General features: G+C 38.9%; 1 protein-coding gene across 1 annotated transcript in view; it reads left to right on the top strand.

Moving 5' to 3' along the window:
• The window catches only part of LOC136866898 (uncharacterized), a 120,332-nt gene that overhangs the window by 16,646 nt on the left and 82,959 nt on the right, over positions 1-20,727 (top strand). Inside the window, exon 3 of the mRNA XM_068226891.1 lies at positions 11,557-11,652. Within this exon, the coding sequence (XP_068082992.1) occupies positions 11,557-11,652 (96 nt within the window). The remainder of the gene's footprint in view (positions 1-11,556; positions 11,653-20,727) is intronic.

Raw genomic sequence — 20,727 nt, 5'->3', positions numbered from 1 at the left:
TCACAACACTTACTTGCAGACAGTAATGAGGCTGCTTCTCACACACTGGACAGTATATAACCACTGTCTTCACAACACTTACTTGCAGACAGTAATGAGGCTGCTTCATACACACTGCGCAGTATATAACCACTGTCTTCACAACAATTACTTGCAGACAGTAATGAGGCTGCTTCACACTCACTGGACAGTATGTAATCAGTTTCTTCACAACACTTACTTGCAGATAGTAATGAGGTTGCTTCACACTCACTGGACAGTATGTAACCAGTTTCTTCACAACACTTATTGCTGGTAGTAATGAGGCTGCTTCTAACACACTGGACAGTATGTAACCACTTTGCAGTAAGTCTGGCGAGAGCCCATGCTCTGTCCGGGCGTAGCTTTTCCTCTCTTGTTTTTTGTTATTTTCAGGAGTTTTGTATCAACACTTTCTCTGAATTTTGCTATGGATATGGGTTTTACTTTTACCATTTTTGTAGAGGATATGTGTATTGACTAACTTTGTACAAGAAGCAGCTTAGTCCCTACCATTTCAGAGTTTTCCTTGGAGATGAAACAAAACTTCTCATCATTTCCTTTTTTGTATTCCCTGATCTTTCTACTTGTATAGTTTCATCAGCATATTTTTTTGGCAACTTAACCATGCCCTCTTTACCCTGCCATATGAGTATAATTATGCCCTTTGTCACTTCATGTTTCTTCAGTTACTTATCAACAACATCTGTTGCTATACCTTCCAATCTCAGTAAATTTTTTACTGTCTACCTTACTTTTTAACAGACCAGAGTTTGGCTTTGATACTTTAACAATTTTATCTGTAATTGACACAAAATAATACTGCCACCATGTGATTTGTGGAGTTTTCGGGGTGGTTTTCAACAATCTGTCATTGCAGTATTAAAATATCTACAACAACATTTAAGGTATTAGTCATATTTTGGTAGGTGTATGTAACAAAATAGCTGACATGGCATATTCTGAATTTACAGTAAACTAATGTATTATTAGGGTCCAACTTTTCAATACAAAATATAAAGAGCTTAAATTACTTAATTGATTAGGGACTAGTTTTGACCTAGTACTAGGTCATTATCAGCCTACAGCAAAATTAAAACACAAATACAGAAAAAATTAAACAATGTAAAGACACATAATGTCTCATAAAAGTACATACCATGTGAGATATTGAGAAAAGAATTATAGAGACGTGCAGCACTATGTTAAAAATAACTCTATGAAAGAGATTCATAAAAAGTTCAGTGTGCATTAAAAGATGTCCAGTGCACACTGGACTTGTTTATGGATCTTTTTTTATTAACATGTGTAGCACATCTCTGGATTCTTAAGCCTCCACATGCAACAATCACCTTCCTTCAAGTTCCAAAAAACAGAAGAGCCTTTCTGGCATCCATTTGTTTTACGTCTATGAATATCTTAAAAAAACAACGTTACTTCATCTCAATTGTTCTTCGAATATACAACAGCATATTTAGAAAGCCGGCATATGTTGAATTCCTTGACCTACAACTGAAATATTTCCATCCCTAACAACTTTTTAAAGCTGTACAGCACACTGGACTTTAATCGTAAATGAATGACGTGACTTCAGCTCAGTAGTTCTTCAGTTCGATACCAGCATCTTAAAGGAGCCAGCATATACTAATCTCCTTAACCAGCAACTCAAGGATTCCTATCCTTAACATCTTTTTAATGTGCACTGGACTTTTTATGGATCTCTTTCATAGAGTTATTTTTAACATAGTGCTGCACGTCTCTATAATTCTTTTCTCAATATCTCACGTGGTATGCACTTTTATGAGACCTTATGTGTTTTTACATTGTTTAATTTCTTTGGTATTTGTGTTTTAATTTTGCTTTAGGCTGATGATGACCTAATACTAGGTCGAAACTAGTCCCTAATCATTTATGTAATTTGAGCTCTTTACATTTTGTATTGGAAAGGTGGACCCTAAAATTATATTAGTTCAACTGTATTTTAATTACAGCTCAATACGTGTCTATCATTTGAAACTTATTTCATTTAATATTTTGAATTTCCTTGGGTTAACCAGTGTATCTGCTAGGATATAAAGCAAGAATGTTAAGGAAATGGCTGATTTGCCGGTAGAATGAGAAATAAAACAGCTAAAATTCTAAAACATCACCTAACTCAATACAAGTATATGTTGAATTTGCGTAGGACAGTGTTGTAGTGATCAGCTCATTCTATTTCTCTAACATGAAGAACAGGTCTCCGTCAGTCTCTACGGGACATAAAGGTCCTAGAATACATAATTTCCAAGATGATAATCACAAATCTGCCCCGTCCTTGTAGGCTCTGGTACAGTGGCACTCTTCGTCTCATTAAAACTCCTCTTTCCTTTTCTCTTTCAACGTTTCCTTCTCCCTTTTGTGAATCACTTTCTCCCTCTTCTCCTTAATTTTGTTTCTATTCATTCACTTTTATATTGAAGGTACTGTGTCTGACATCTTCTAGAATTTTGTACTTTAATTTACATTTGTTAGTAAATTTGCATATATAAAAATAGTAGCTTTTCACCACAGCCCATGGCCTGCATCCACGGTGTTGACCAGATTTAATGAATCCAAGCAAACAAGGCACTGAAACAGCAGATGTACTCTCCAACATGTTTGGCTCACCGCTGATGGTCAGGGAGGAGAGAGTGGTCTCATCCCCACAGTTTGTCCCTGAGCACTGTATCACATCCTTGCTTTGAGCCTGGTCTACAAAAAGTCTTTCCCTAGAATGTGACCCATCCTCAGGCTCTACCCACAGATGCTGGGATTCTGCAGGCAAATTTATGGGAAAGTGTGAAATAAGCTTTGCTGTCTTTACCATTTCTAGTGACTCTACTTTTTGTTGGGTATTCTGTCCTCATGCATTCATACTCGATCATACCCAAGCTCTAACACTCCACTCCTTCACACCTGAAGTATTTAGTAACATTACTTTGCATACCTGAATTTTTTCTGACTTTTTATTTATAAACTATCTGAGGGTTGTGACACAAAGTAGCATGTAGGTTCTTCTCATTGAATCCCAAAAAGTGTGAAATATATTATTTCTTTCTTCTTCACTGAAAATATTGCAGTGACAAACTTTGGTTTTTGCACATTTTTCAGAGGAATATGTTGGTCCAATTCTTCTTTCTGCTCATTCTGCACAGAGTAGAAACTTATTTTATGTTTTTTCTGTAGCCTATGTATGGCTTAACTTCCATCCTTAGTGTTGTATTTCTCTTACTCTACAAAAACTCTCAGAACTTTTCTTCTTACTATTGTTATGCATCTGTCCCCCTTCATCCAGAGTTCATCTTTCAAAAGCAATAGTGTCTCAGCAATTTCACTATTAACATCATTTTCCATAGCAACATCTGTGGACAGCGTATCCTTTTCAGTAATCAGAGGGATATCATTGAGTGAAATAACACCATCTTCCTTTTAATGTTATTTAATGTTAAGAATTTAAGTTTGGTCCGTATTGAATCGAAATTTAAAATGTTGATTGAGGATAAAAGGTTTCCACCTGTTCAATCCATTAACATTGTGGCTTAATTAAAATATCACATATTTATTATTATCATTATGGTACCGGTTTCGGCACCTCCTGTGCCATCATCAGCCAATGGAAAATTGCAAGGTATTTTAGGTAATTACGTGATATATTAGTACAGTATAAAAACATATACAGAGCATGCTATCCTATGTTGTGAAGTTTTACAATTATGTATATACATTAAAATCTATGTGATTAAAATACAAAGACCGATTAATCTTTGTGGGATGTTAGACACGTCATAAAACACAATCTTGTATGTCAAAAAAAATTTACAGCTAAAATATATGTGAATGGCCTTGAAGTGTACAAAGTGTTCCTTTAAAAAATATTTCTTCAGTTTTTAGACACTTTCTGACCTACTGAACCAACTACTGATTTCTAAAACATTGTTCCTTTTTGTATGTTATTAGAATACCTAATCATTGTTCATATTGTCCCGTTACGTAGTCAAACCCAAGATACTACGGTAACAGGCAGCAAACACATTTAAAACAGCCAAGGAGAAACACAAGAACAAGGTCATAAGGAGATTAACAACAGGAAGCGTAAAAGGCAAAACACACTCACGAACAACACAAGCAAGGAGCAAAGACTTACCTTAATAGGATGAGAAGAATCACATTTAGGAACCGTGGAACGAAAAGGCGAAACCTGGTGTCAATCACCAATTATTCAAAAGAAAAACAACGTATACTTCTTCAAAAGGGAAAGTAATAAGTTTTATTTAGTAAAAATATTTGAAAGGTTATCAGGGAAGCGTCAACACGAGAAAATGTAAAAGAAAAACTCAAATTTAAATGACATACTAAGGAAAAGTTTAAACACAATATTGTGGTCGACCACTGCAAAACATAAATTAACTATGATCTAAATTAATGGATGGAGGCCCCATTAAACTAGATAAAATTGGATAATTTTATTTAAAATATTAATTTATAATATTTGACTTAAAGCAAGGACTTTAACCATGGAGTTCTAGCCAAGGTCAGGGATAACCAAGATTCCAGATAGAATAATCACGGAGACTCAACTCACAGGTCGCAATAGAACAGAAGGTAAATTAGAAGAAGCACAAAGCAACTTCAAAACTTTCATCACACGCTTAAAACCATCACACTAAAGGGAACCTGAGTAATCCTTAAAATACAATTTCCTTTTTTTTAAAAAAAAAAGATTGAGCCGAGAGTAGGAGTCCAAAATCAATATATTCAGTTCAGTTTTCAAGTTAGATCCAAATCGAATGAAGATGTTTTGCACATTATCGTAGAATTAAAACCATACTTGAAACGATGCAAAGTCGCCATTTTAATATTCCCATAAGTGATTGAAAAGTAATAAAATATTTATAACATACAGTCTGGTGATGCTCCCAAGATCAATAACACCGAAAAATGAACTGAGGGCGTGAGAGAAGGAGCCCTCTCACAGTTCCTTCAGCCGTAGTCCATTGCTCCAGGTGAAATCTTCACCTGGAGCGAGACACATGCAACGTGCGTCCATCTTCAACTAGTTGCAAGCACAAGAATGACTCTCTCGCCTTGGCCAAGGCTCAACAAGGCAACGTTCTCTCCGAGACGAGCTCTCATTGGTCAAGGAGCGGAGCATCGTAGTTCAAGCTCTCTGCACAGATGTCAGTACGTACAAGGAGCCCTTCTTAGATCAGATTGTCACAGAAACTAAAGCGCCAGCTCGGAGTAGTAGTTAATAATAAAACTAGAAGTAGTAGGGAAAGGCGGCAAGGCGAGTACAATAAAATTAAGGTTGTAAGATACCAATTTCCACGAGGGTTAGCTCAGGTCCAAAAACGTTAGGAGGGAGAAGACGAAGGAGTGTAACACCTTGGTGTCAATATTAATGTGAAACAGTTTCTCATAGTATGTAATCCTGAAATTTCTATAATATACAGATTTTTTCTGTTAGAATCTCTTCTTGTTGATCTATAGTTCCACCTCCTTCTGCTCAAAGCACTAGTGTCTCAGCATCTTCCATATTTAACTCACTTTTGAAAACATCATCCATGGACAGCGAGTCCTCTTCAGTAATGAGAGGGATCTCACTGAGTGAAATAATACTATCTTCCATGTGGAGAGTAGGATTATCATCTTCAATCTACAAAAAAATTAACATCACTACTTTACCATATTCTGCATCTGCTTTCATACTACTACTACTACTACTACTACTGCTGCTGCAAGTTCTAATATTTATGATAATATTGATGATAATAATAAAACCTATGATAAATACCTTGCCATTTATTTCAAGTTCTGCAGGATTTCGGGTGATGCAGTTCTCTTTTTGATTTTCACAACTGGACGCAACACCACGGACATTGGGGTCTATTTCAACACACATGGAGCGTAAATGTATTAACAAAGATCCCATACTGGTAAAGACTTGTTGTTTGGACTCTTCACAAAACATGATGCTTTTATAATGACATCGACACAATTATGAGAAATGCTGGAGCTGTATCTTAATTAAGGCCATGGCAGCTTCCTTCCCAGTCCTAGCCCTTTCCTGTCCCATCGTCACCATAAGACATATCTGTGTCGGTGCGACGTAAAGCCAATAGCATTTCATTTCGAGTTATGAGAATTGTTGAGATGTGTTTATGGAGAGCAAAAATTGGAGGGAAACACTCAGCCAAAACAAAAGACTGCAGACTGTGTTTATGAAACAATACGATACCATTGTTAAACAATCAGTTTACTCTCTTCTGTTTCTAAGCATGTAGCAAGTAGGTAGGAAGTTAAGGGTCATATTCCAAAACTTTGTATTACCAGAACTGATAGTTTACAAAGTTTTGCACGTTGATTGCATGTGCTTAAAAACTCCTGTATGACATTGGCCCTTGGGATACACGGTTTTTCCTTAGGCATTTAACCATTACAACTCGTCTGTTGGGTGAGGCTCGACATTACGATATTCCCGTTCCGGTCTCATGGCGGGAGAGACCCGACATGGCATTTTATCGCCCACCGCTCGTCTGCCGTCTCATATCCGACAAACTACACGATGAAATACAGTACTGCCATCTTTTGGTTCCGCGTGGAACTTTGTAGAATCCAGATACTATTCGACAGTCAGTCAAAAATCCATCATTTAGATGGCAGTGTAGCCGTCAGCTGTCAAATCACGCACATGAAATCTCGAACAATAGTAAACAAACATGGCTGGCATGTGCTCTTCTAGTCATATATATGTTGTATATGTCAGGCAACACACGAAACCTCAGTATTTTCGCACCTCTGCTCCTAATGAATATATCTAATAGCATTTCACGATGCCTAAAAGTGAACTGATGATGGTCGGTTTGTTTACCGTAACCCAACATGTACCTGATGCTGACGGCTGGCACAATTATAAATCAACAGATTCAGATTTCAAGAAATTGCCGTTAACAGTGGTTTCAGCCTACAAACTACCGCGAGGTATGAAAACAGAGACTGAATAGAGTTTTTCAATTGCTTTTTAGTGATAATTTGTACACTAAATTATTAACAAAACCAATTGGTATGCGATAACAGTAATAATAATAATAATAATAATAATAATAATAATGCAAAATAATTCGTCTTAAATTCCACATATTACTTTTATTTGCTCCAGTATAGCTTGCTGTAAACGTGTATAGCCTAACTACATCATTTAAAACCAAGTGCGATCTCCAAAATCGTGAAAGATTAATACAGGTCATATAAGATAAAAATGTACACTTAAAATACGAGTAGTAGATGCAACACAGAGAACTTTAATTCGAGGGGTAAGGGTTAAGTAATGCTTCTAATACGATGTTATGAAATATTGATTTTTTGGGCTCATGAAATATTTTGCAGTTTCTGAGATGTTGCACGTTGACAGTATTAGATACGAGGAATAAAACGGTGTAAAACTCTAAAATTGTGAAAAAGTGGAGATACGAGGTTTTGCTATCAATATGGCACGTCCGTGTTGATGTGATGTAAAACAAACATAAAAATACATTTCAGTGCTTTTGGCTGCACTGCCTGGCTAGAAAACAAAATCACTCCTCATTGGTGTCACCTGGGTGTTCTATGACAGTTGATTTTAGATCTGTTGAGGATCCAACCAGTCTTTTATCCATGGACGTAACATACAACAGGTGAGACGGAAGAAACATATTTCATGTTGAGCTGTACTTGCCAGTGAAAGTAATGTTTGGTGCATTGAATGCTTACGAGTTACTCTTTTTTAGGATCAGTAGAATAATTATCAGTATTTCTGTACATTTTCATTATGCCAAACTGATATTTTAAAGGGATTTGTGAATGATATACCATATACCGGTATGCTCGCAAATAACTTGCATTTTTTAACAAAGGATAAGTGTGAACATTTTTGGTGCATGATATGTGTGGGATTTTTGTGAAAAAAAATCGTATTCCCAGAAAAAACCCGTACAATTTGCATTAGGTTATTGATACAAGACAACTGGCGTATTTACCCTATTCATTTTCACTGCCTTCATGCTCCGAGCTATTCTCATATTCATCTTTCTGTTTACCATCCCGTGCTGCATCATCCTGACTTCCGTCTTGTAACTACTGCAAGCTATTGAAATACTGAACAGATAAACGTTGACTCAACTAAGTATAAATAACAAGGATAATGGACGCCACCTGCAAAACAATTGCAGGAATATTTAATTATGTAGAGCAACGAGCCACTCCCTCTCCCAAGGCGACGGTCATCAGGCTGACGAGGCTCCAGACTTACTTTATAACCTTATCTGTTGCCATATAACCCCTGAAATTAAATTTGGGTAACATGCCAGGTTCAGCCTTACTCCACTGACAAAAGACTCACTTTAAGTTTGATTCTCTGACTTTACTCCCAGAATAAGAACTAATACTACCCAACAAAATCATCTCTTCATGAGATTTACTCGTTTGCCGTCTACAAAGGCAAATTGCAAATCATTAAAATCACCAATAAAAAATAGAACATCGAATAAGAACTAATATGTGACAAACACCAACAAAATCAACACTAATGCAACCCACTTAGTGCTGGCCGTTTACATAGAGCTAATATACACAATACTACCCAACAAAATCATCTCTTCACGAGATTTACTCGTTTGCCGTCTACAAAGGCAAATTACAAATCATTAAAATCACCAATAAAAAATAGAACATCATTATACTTTTAACATACCTCCAGGTAAGAGCCCCACTGCACTCCACTGTTACCGTGAATCCTAATCTGGTAGAGAAAAGTACGACGACTATTTCTCTACATATGGATGCAACCTTCTTTACTAACAGCATCCCTAACCTTATTTACACTTCTTCGTCGACGTCTTGAATCCTTTCCAATTGCCGGCTGGACAGAAAGCTTTACATATCCGGAGGCAAGCAAACAGCAAAATTCTCCATCAACTGAAGCTGCATACTCGGCTGACAAGTTACAAACAAACACTTTCTTTTTCAGAAAGTCCACTGCAAAGTCGGTAAGTCGTCGTGATTATACCATGTTCACTCCGTAACAGATACTCACGAACAATAGCAGATCGTATAGCAAACTGCACAAATACGTAGCTCCCGCAGACCAGTACAAATGAGAAACACACATTATCAGCATCAGAGTCAGAAACAGAATGAGAATCAGAATAACTCGCCACACACGCGCACACACTTATATATGCTTGCTACACGTGGTTATAGCGTCCTGAAAAGTTCACTGGTAGCAACGCTCACACCGGCACTTCTTGCCGCGTCACTCTGTCAACCCAAACCTCGCTCAAAACAAAGCCCTCTCATTGGCTATCGAGTATATGATGTGACATAGACCGTCCACTCATGTATGTCCACATTGATCTACTCCAATTCTTCAACCGATACAACCTGCCGTACCCCGTGATTTCAAGCCACTTAATTGCAACACACACAACTGACCTCAACCGTCCTTCCCGATATAGTCGCTGTTTTCCCGGTTGCACAATCCTTACGGCTAGGCCATATTTACAGACTCTTACCCAAACGGAAATTTATACAAAATATAATGATGAACGTATGCAATATACCCTAACTATACATTCTTCTTAAAATATTACGTTTTTACATTGTAAATAAACAAAATTACATGATTTTAACATTACAAACTATATACGAAAATTGTCTAACCTAAAAACTCGGGGATCGTACATGCGTACGGTTACAGTCTTATGCAAATGCGATGTCCATATTCAAGAAACTCTTCACAATAACGTCTGTCAACACCATATCCCATGCTGGCATAACCCAATAAGACACGAGTTCAACTGACTGACTCTTTATTTTGCCTGTTGGCATCAGCTCATGCTCCCCTCCTGCCATCCATTCTGCATACAATTTATGTATGTTGTCTTTGAAGGACTTCTTTATGAAAACATCCAAGGGCTGTAGACAATGTGCGAGGCAACCAGGAATTACAACAAGATCAGTTTTCATTTCCTGAAGACGTTTCTTCGTGTCTTCCACCAATTGTCTGCGGAAATTGTCCCACACTAGCATTGCTGGGTGTTGAAGCGGTGCCCTTGGCCGTGCTCCCCACTCCATACGGACCCAGTCCTGGACAAGAGCTGTATCCATCTGTCCTTCCTTTTGAACCCATACAAGAATGCATTTGGGAAACTTTGCATTAGGCACTGTTTTTATTTTGAAAATAACATACGGTGGCAATTTTCTTCCGTCTGCGGTTATTGCTACCTTGACGGTGCATCGCTGTTTTTCACACTCAGTTGTAAGTACAACCATGTTAGATTCTCGCTTCTTGTTGATGGTGGTGTGGAATGGCATGTCGAAGTTTATCAGGGTTTGATCTGCATTGCCAATTTGAGATAAGAGGTCAGCATTGCTATCACATGGTGATGAAAATCTATGATTTTATCGCTGAAATCGCTTGACGTTCTCTGGCAGAGAAATGTTCTCCTTCGCAGACACAATGCCTTTCGTGTCACGAATCTACGGAACCAACCCGGCTCACTTTCAGATCCAAACAGCTGATTCCACCTTTAATTGCTTTGAAATATAGCATCTTGTGCAAGATACTAAAGCTGTAATTTCACAACTCAGGAAACTCGCCGATTTTTGGCCTTTTGAATGCCTTACCTGTTTATTTGGTGGTTTCTAGCACAGCTTTCTGTCACACTGAATTCTCGACTGGCAGTTCTGTTACCATGTACTTCAGCTGTATAACTCCCACGTTTCTACATAACTTAAAGTTCGACATACACAGGGAAACTGAACTGAAACATGAAGACAGAACACTGGCACTTGTCAACAATACGGTACCTAATACCATGATCACTTGACTGCCTGGACAGGGAAACACTCCGATTTCGTAGGATCAGCTCTGCCGGGCAGGTAGCGATAAGCGTATTGACAAATATGGAAGAGTGGGAGGGATGCCTGAGTGTGACTGACTAGCTAGGAATGCGGCCTTGGGGCGGGGTTTTGCGAGTTATGTATTTTTTAACAGCTAGCCTCATCCGTTCTGCAGGTAGAAAGGAAATGCAGCCTCTTCTTGTACTGTCATGTACAAAGTACCGTAACAGCAATTGGTACAGTCCCGATACTTAATGTAGGCATGTCCATGGAATACCCAAACTTTATTTCGTATATGTACCATATGTCTTTATGACAACATCAGAAATTAATGCAAGTTATGTGCGGGGACTTTTTCCTGCAATTTCAAATATTAAAAATAGGTTGCAAGATATGCGTGGTGATGAGTTTCATGCGAGCAAATATGGTTATAGCTTCGGAATAAAAAATATTCCTGGTCATACAAACAGTACACTTTTCTTCTCCTGAACTGCATTACACATTGCTATTTTTCCTAAGCATTAGTGAAATTTTGAATTTAAGTCAAATACTGGCAGGTAATTAATTATTATACTCTTCTCTTGGTGACTAGATTGTGGTATGTGTGCAAAGAGCATGCCTAATATATATTATTATCCACAGGAAAATTTTCAACTTGTGTCAGAAATGGTACCTCTGAAACAAGAGACCAAGTTGGAGTTAACAGAGCCAGAGTCTACACAAGGAAACACATTTGAGGTAATGTATTATACCCTATTGGTACTTAATTAATTAGATAAGTTGAGTGGGTACGGGGTTATACAACTTACCTATCTTTCCTGTTCTTACTGCACCTGGCTAGTAGTCGAAGAGCGCGTGCACGGTCCGGTGGCTTTAATAACCATAACTAAGAGGATCTTAAAGATCTAATCAGCAGAAAATATCGTCGTGTGAGTGAATGAGGAACAAAGTAAGATAAACAAGTTTAAATAATCAAACACACAGAAATGAAAGTAGAAAAGAAACTCAAAATTTACATTATTCAATCACAACGTATAACAAGTTAAATTATAAGCAGTGAAGTGGCAATCAAACAACAAATTCTTGGAGTCCGCATGATAATTGCTTTTGCCGTGAGGTATTACGATAAGTTTGAAGAGGTCTTTTGTATATAACGCATTGGCATAACAAAGATTTATAATGTTTGGAGCAGTAATAATACGCACATCTATAAATTATCACTATTAAAAATTCCCTCACATACGGGATATATTTACACATGTACATGAAAAACAGGGCTAAATTATTTCCTTCCAAAAACACAGAAGTTTAATGTGAGCACGAATCTCACTAAGCACAGAATGGGGTTGAACCCACAACCAACTAGGTAGCTATGGTGCTACTTCACTCTGTAATCAACGACACACACAACAATACAGCAAAATATATACAAGACAATAAGCACAATAATATGACACGCAGTAGGATACAGCTTCGGTCACCTGAAAATTAAAAACAAGCTACATGGAAAGCAGTACATTTCACATGCAGTCTTCTTAAAGAAAAGATCTCGGTTTCGCCTGGGGTGCTATACTGTGTCATGGACCGTTGGCAGAGCGGGATGGGGAAAGGTTGTCTCAACAACAACAAAAAATGAACAGGTGATTTACATGGCCTAGTTCCTGTCTCGACAAAATGGGACATTCATTCTTTTGCTCTTCTAAAGCAGGTATTCACTGGCTAACTGGCCCTCTCTGTAATACACATGGGATCATTCTTTTCTCATTCACATTGAGGCCTATGTGCCTGACCTCACCACGGGTTTATTTCACTAAAAAGAAAAACACTTCCATGTGTCAGTTCTTCACATAATTTACGGAGTCTGATCCATTCAATATAACATTTTGTTCCAGAGTCTCTGGTTCCGATCGAGTGCGCAGTTGTGGGAAAACTCTGCCGGAAAGTTTAGAAAATCCTTACTGATTCAACATTGCAAATACATGCACTCTGCTTATCCTATCTCTCTGAAATGCATGCACACACATGAAATTGTGCCAATCCTATCTTCAAGGTAACTAACACTTTGTAATAAATTCCCTTTCAACATCTTAAGTTGGCAGAGCTTTCCGTTCGAAGACACTGACCATACAGCTAACTATAACATGCGTAAAGGAATAAAAAGAAATATTTACATAGTAACAAACCTAAGTTACACCTATCTCCCTCCTTACCCATAAACAAAGCTAAAGATATTACCCACACATGCAACAGTCCTGTGAATATTAACTAATTGCCAGAAGGGCGTAATCATCATGTTATTTACATAGAACGGTCACCTGAAATGCTTGACCAACATCATACTTTCATAAAAAAGGTTGCCTGAAGGGCTTAATCTGCATCTTATTTACATACAACGGTCACCTGAAGGGCTTGACCAACATCTTACTTTCATAAGAGGGTTGCCACCGGGTGAGTTGGCTGAGCGGTTAGGAGCACGCAGCTGTGGGCTCGCATCTGGGAGATAGTGGGTTTGAACCCCACTGTCGGCAGCCCTGAAGATGGTTTTCCGTGGTTTCCCATTTTCACACCAGGCAAATGCTAGGGCTGTACCTTAAAGCCACGGCTGCTTCCTTCCCATTCCTAGGCCTTTCTTTTCCATCATCACCATAAGACCTATCTGTGTCGGTGCTACGCAAAGCAACTCATGGCGCCTCCATTACAGAGATGGCTACTCTGTTTAGCCCATCATCAGGCTGACGTCAACAAGGGTTGACAGCCCTGGTTTCACTTCCTGGAATGGCATCATGGTGATGTCGTCTGCTTGAGGTAAATGTAGGAAGGTCTCGTGCTCTATCAGCTCTTGAGGTGGACTTCAGGTCTTAACTGCAATCAGACACCTAATTATCTACCGAGTTGCACAAGGGATTCTCCTACTCACTTACATGGGCATTAAAACTGAAATTGGCAATATGCAAAGCCAAGCATAACTGTTAACTGTCTGTTGCTCAACCGCACACGAACTTGTGTGCAAAATAACTCTACCTGAAGGCAGAATGTCCCGTGTTCAACTGCACATGCATATTAACCAGGCGGATCGAGTCTATATCTCTACCTACAGTCCACATCTACATATTCACAAAGTTTGCCCATACAGCTTCTATGACGATGTCTGTGCACACTGCGTGATTATTGGTCATACCGTTATTCACTCCCGACTGCACTGCGAAATGTTCAAACAGAATAGTTAAATCAAAACTGTTCTATAATGAGTTCATTGCACAATTATTGGCCAACTGTAACATTCACGACCACACTGAATAAATGTTAAGTCTTTGTTCAACACAAAGTCTATGGCGCAATATCTTGATCAAACCGACATACTCGCGACATCACATAAGCAAATCTTGGAACAGAATGAGATGCCTCCCTCCAAATCTGTCAGCTCTTATAGGGAAGAGCAAGGCACGCCATGCCGGGGCGTTCACTGGCAAACATACTTGAGATTGGTATGCGGCTACTCATCTTGTTCCCACGGTGCACGCGCAAATGCTGTTTTATTGAATTAATTGTCAGTTAGTGTCTCCAGACACGTCATATCATTCGGAAAGTTATGAGGATTATTACCATGATTTTATATTCTCTAATAACCCTGTGGAAGAGTAGATATGGCTCTATTTCTTCGACATGACAAGCTTGCTTTTTGCCGCGTTAATTTTTGTCACGATGGCATGGTGCTTCCCCAAACAAAATTCAAGTACCTCTGTCCCTTTCCAACACATTTCCTCTCACTCAAACATGATGCCACGCCCGTATTAGCAAACTGCGCCCCAACAACAGCTTCCAGTCTGGCTTCGCACCAATTGTAAATTGAGTACTGTTCTGCAATACTGTAATTGCATTAATTATCAGTCTATCGCATCATAAACAGTATGGTTCAGTATATAATTTGATCAGCCATTGTCTGGTAAGGGAAATAGTGATAAAACTGCCGAATGAATTTCAGTGGGCGACTCTTCATTTCAGTGCATACAATTTGAAAGTCCTAGGGAAAATACACATTTTTATAAGATTGGCAGGTGTGTTACTTAATTTTCATACTTCTATCAAGCACTTTCAAAATCTCAGTCTAGGTACATGTAGCAGGTGGTGTTGTAGTTTGGGAGACCTTCACTACATATCATGTGCTATCATTGTTATGAGTACTTTTGACTGTGTTAATTTCTTTGAACTCAAAGTTTATTTTCGGTTACTGTTGCTTATGCTATGTAGAATAAAATGAGAAACATTTTGCACTGACTTCATTTTAAAGCATTAAGTCTGAAGATGCTATGAAAGGTGGAATTTTTTTATGGGTTTGCCACATTTCCTAAATAATATTCTAATTTTCTGCAAATAGTTCCAAATGTACACAGTTGAGTGTTGTTTTATAACTAGCATTGTTTCAAGTCCCTGTGCTCCGTACCATACAACAGTTGATGTAGTACATGAAGTGTGGCAGCTATTGGCAGTGTATTGTAGGAATTTCCTATTTCAAGCAGTGGCATGTTAGTGTGTCATTAGGCACTAGTAGGAACATTGTGTCAGCTTTTGGGTCGGGGATGCAGGCGAAGTATCCCCTGCCTGTCGTAAGAGATGATGGACTTAAAACCATGAGACTGCTTGTGATTAGCACCATGCATCGACGTTACTTGCAGTTAGTACCACTGTGTGAGGAGCACCATGGGTCTACGTTACCTAGGAGCAGTTTCATTATGTGAGGAAAATTGCGGATGTAGGTATTGCCTGTGATTAGTAGCATTGTGTGCATCCCATTGAGGCAGTGGGTGCACAGATTAGTGTGAGTAGGTGGTCGAATGTGTTCTGAATGGGTCTCTGTTACCTATGAGTATTACCTCTATATGGGTCTATGTTACCTGTGATTAGTAGCACTATGTGAGGAACACCATGGTTCTGTGTTGCTTTCAGTAGTACCCTCATGTGAGCAACATCATGGGTCTGTGTTACCTGTGGGTATTGCCGTTATGTGTTACATACCCCGGGTCTTTAGTACCTCTGATTAATAAATACCACCATGCGAGGAACTCCATAAGTCTACATTACATGTGATAGGGGGAACACCCTGGTTCTGCTTTACCATTATGAGGGGCTGGATTTTGGGCAAGTATCATCTCAGAAAATGAGACATTGTCAATTTGATCCACTGATTATTTTGGATTCATTGTCATTTTTTGATCACCATTCATTTTAGATCCTAGTCAGTGGATACATTTAAGTTTGAATTAATGTTTCATTTCATTGCACCTCGTACCATTAGGAGCCGATGGCCTAACTGTTAGGTCCCTTAAAAAAATAATCACCATCATTTTGCTTGAAGCTTTGTTGTTATGAACTAATGGAGACACCTGCACTATTTAAAATGTCATGTACAAGTTGGTATATTACTCCATATGTTATTGAACATCCTCATTTATGTGGTAGTAGTAACTGTTCGCTGCAACCTGAGGTATCAATATGAAATGAAACTTGGTTTGGTGGTCAATGGAAACAGGGAAGGAATATGAGTTATAAGTGAAAATTTGGACAAAAGCATTATGAATGATGGTGAAAATAATATACAGCTTGGTCAATAAACAATCCCCACCTACATGATTTTAGGAAAAACATGTTTTATGAGGGTATTGAAAGATAATTTAAATGTTTAGTGTAGAATGGCACTATCCAGAATTTTTACAATATATGAGAAGGAAATAAGACGTGCGTCAATAATCTGTGTGACCACCTTTAGCCTTTGTGAAAGCTTGTATTTTTTGTGGCATTGACTGGACAAGATTTTCACAAGTACCAGACTTAATTTCTTGATCCCACACTTGAATAATTTTTTCAGTTATTTCTTTTTCTTAGTGCAGCTATATTTTCTGATTTTTATAGACATAATAGCTCATAAATTCTCCACCTCAACTGGTGAATGCTGAGATCAGAGACACATTGCTGGACAACCCTGGTTTAGTGACAAATGGCATTAACATCTCGGAAAATCAATGTGGCCTAGTTTTGCACCACTAAAATGGTCCCTAATGTATTCCAAACTAATTTTTTCAGGATCTCACATTATGCCAATCCATTGACGGATCCCGTGTGAACTTTAATTTCTCCCACCCCTTTTCAATATATTGCTCTCCCCAGAGCATAATACTTTCAGTAAACCTCTTAGTTTCAACTACACATTCTTTCCTTATCTCGTCTCCAGGCTCCATCCACAATTTTGCACCACCATCATTATCAAACTCATTAAATGTATTTTCACCTGAGAAAAACCACTCTGCTCAATGAAATTTCTTTTTTCTTGGATAGGAGTGGCTTCTTTGCAGGCCTTTTTATTTTAATGTTCATTTCTGACAGACGTCTTAACACTGTTTAGTGTGAAATGGAATGATCTAAACCGTAGTAGATCTCAACATCAATCTACCTGGAACACAATCAATCAATCACTACTAATCTGCATTTAGGACAGTCGCCCAGGGTCAGATTCCCTATCTGTCTTTCTCCTAGCCTTTTCTAAAAAAATTGCAAAGAAATTGGAAATGTATTGAACATCTCCCTTGGCAAGTTATTCCAATCCCTATCTCCCCTTCCTATAAACGATTATTTGCCCCAATTTTTTCTCTTGAATTCCAGCTTTATCTTCATATTTTGATCTTACCTACTTTTAAAGACACCACTCAAACTTATTCGTCTACTGATGTCCTCCCACGCCATCTCTCCTCTCCTCTGACAGCTCAGAACATACAACTTAGTCAAGCAGATCGTCTCCTTTTTCCCAAGTTTTCTCAGCCCAAACTTTGCAGATTTTTTGTAATGCTACTCTTTTGTCGGAAATCACCCAGAACAAAATCGAGCTGCTTTTCTTTGGAATTTTCTAGTTTCTGAATCAGGTAATCCCGGCAAGGGTCCCATACACTGGAACGATACTCTAGTTGGGGTCTTATCATAGACGTATATGACCTCTCCTTTACATCCTTATGTCAACCCCTAAATACCCTCATAACCATGTGCAGAGAGATCTGTACCCTTTATTTACAATCATATTTATGTGAATACTCCAATGAAGATCTTTCCTTATATTAAGACCTAGGTACTTACAATGATCCCCAACAGGAACTTTCACCCCATCAACGCAGTAATTAAAACTGAGTGGAAATTTCTTATTTGTGAAACTCACAACCTGACTTTTAACCACGTTCATCATCATACTATTGCCTACTGTCCATCTCACAACATTATCAAGGTCGTTTTGCAGATGCTCACAATCTTGTAACTTATTTAGTACTCGGTACACAATAACATCACCTGCATAATGCTTTATCTTTGGTTCCACTTCTTTACTCATGTCATTGATATATATAAGAAAACATAAAGGTCCAATAATACTGCCTTGAGGAATTCCAATCATGCTTTCTTCGCCATTCCTTGCATTATTATCATTGATGCTTTCACGACCTGTACTTATAGACATGATAGTGTATAGGCTCTTGAGCTTATGCCGTGTCAAGAAAAAAGGGTGAAATTCTTTACGTTTCGCAGAGAACAGTGCTCTGCGTCATCTCGACTGTCCATGAGAGAGGCTTCTTGAACAATGAGCTTTTGAAATATAGACGTTATATTAGAAGTGGAAATGGTAGTTCATTCATCACCAGATGGCTCCCGCGACGTGGCACAGCTCTAGCACTCGAAGCGGAGGCTGACCGAACCATCAGTATCAGTCTAAGGGTGTCACATTACATATGACACTGACAGGTGTATCACATTGACACAGTGGAAATGGTAGTTCATTCATCACCAGATGGCTCCCGCGACGTGGCACAGCTCTAGCACTCGAAGCGGAGGCTGACCGAACCATCAGTATCAGTCTAAGAGTGTCACATTACATATGACACTGACAGGTGTATCACATTGACACAAGCCTGGAATGAAACATCTGGCAATGAGGAACGTTCGAATTTGGAAAACACCGATACAAAATAACAATGGTGAAGGGCAGGGAAGGGAACTACCTACGTAAATCCTTAATGGCTGGCAACCAGGTATTACTTAATTGATAGCCAGTGTCACAATCACAATCAATGGCAACATTAAAAACCTCTGTGGGGAGGATACTTTTAAGAAGGCTTCAAAATTCACCAAATTAAGGAGAAAGAAGTCTATTCTTCTTTCTTCTTTGTTCTTTCTTCTGAGATGCTGGGACCATAACATCATTCCTAACTATGTGAAGCTGAAGCACACGTTAAATACTCTGAAGGTCAGGAGAATATATCAATGTGTTAGCAAGGCTCTTGTGATCGAAAGATTACAGTGCACTCATAAGGAACTGGACATTCTCCCGAGAGTTGTTTCGTTTACACCTGCTTTCAAGCAGCGCTCTCTCACAGGAATTGTGGTTTACTTTTGATCGCATTACTGCTATACTGGCTGAACGAAAATTTAACAGGTGTCATTCAGACATAAATCAAAGTTCCTCCGACTAGCTCAGAAAGAAGTGGCCCCTCACACGAACCTGGATGATAGTAAAACTGTCGTCAATCATTTCAAGAAATCATTGGACGAGATCCAAACATCAGTTCTAGTTAAGGGTCTTAATTTCACTGTCGCTCCCTCTAAAATTCCCTCTGAGGAGTTAATTAATTCCGTTGGGGCAGCCATCCACAAACTACCTATGGATGAGGCTGAGGAGTTAAGACAGAAATGTGTGAGACTCATAAGGTCCATTGTTGTACCCGCGCCCAATTTTACAAGAGGCGAAAGGAGAGCTTTGAAGGAACTTAGAGATGGTTCTGAACTGACCATTATCTCAGCTGATAAGGGTAATGCGACAGTGGTTATGGACACTGACGAGTATAAGAATAAGATCTCGACTATATTGTCAGAGGCTGTTTACATACTGAGCTTACGTGACCCCACCACTTGTGTGTCCAATGCCACCGTGAAGCTCTTAAGACAATCTTCAATTCAAAAAGAGGAGGCTAAACAACTGTCCCTGAGGTATGCAGTGCCATCTAGATTATATGTACTACCTAAGGTCCATAAAAAAAGGTGTTCCCCTCGGACCTATTGTTTTTTTTTTGCTATGGGCTTTACGTCGCACCGACACAGATAGGTCTTATGGCGACGATGCGATAGGAAAGGCCTAGGAGTTGGAAGGAAGCGGCCGTGGCCTTAATTAAGGTACAGCCCCAGCATTTGCCTGGTGTGGAGACCTATTGTTAGTGCGATAGGTTCTCCAACGTACACTCTGGCTAAATACCTAAGCAAATTGCTTCAGCCACACAAAGGACGTACTGAATAATACGTCAGGGACTTTCGGTATTTCGTCAACAAGCTGTTAACCTTAACCCTTCAACCTAATGCACTTTTGGTGAGTTTCGATGTGGAGTCCTTGTTCACTAAAATGCCGATTGACTCTGTCATGTCTATCATTGACCACCTGTTCCCTAAGGACATTACTAAGATATTTTACCAATGCATGACTTCCAGCTATTTCTTGTGGGGTGGGAATTTTTACAAACAAATGGACGGAGTGGCTATGGAATGTCCACTTTTTCCCATTGTGGCTAATTTTTTTATGGAGCATTTTGAGGAGGAGGCTGCTGCTTCGGTGCCCGTCACACCTATGATATGGTGGAAGTATATTGATGATGCATTTGTGGTATGGACGGGAGGTCCTGAGAAACTTCATCTATTTTTTAACCACCTAAATCAGCAACATCCGTCAATTTCACTATGGAGATGGAGTCAGACGGATGCCATCCTTTCTTGGATGTTCTATTAAGAAAGAAACCG

Source organism: Anabrus simplex, chromosome 3, assembly GCF_040414725.1.
Source record: "Anabrus simplex isolate iqAnaSimp1 chromosome 3, ASM4041472v1, whole genome shotgun sequence".
Classification (NCBI taxonomy): Eukaryota; Metazoa; Arthropoda; class Insecta; order Orthoptera; family Tettigoniidae; genus Anabrus; species Anabrus simplex.
Note: the sequence above shows the minus strand (reverse complement) of the source record. Positions and strands in the feature narration are given on the sequence as shown.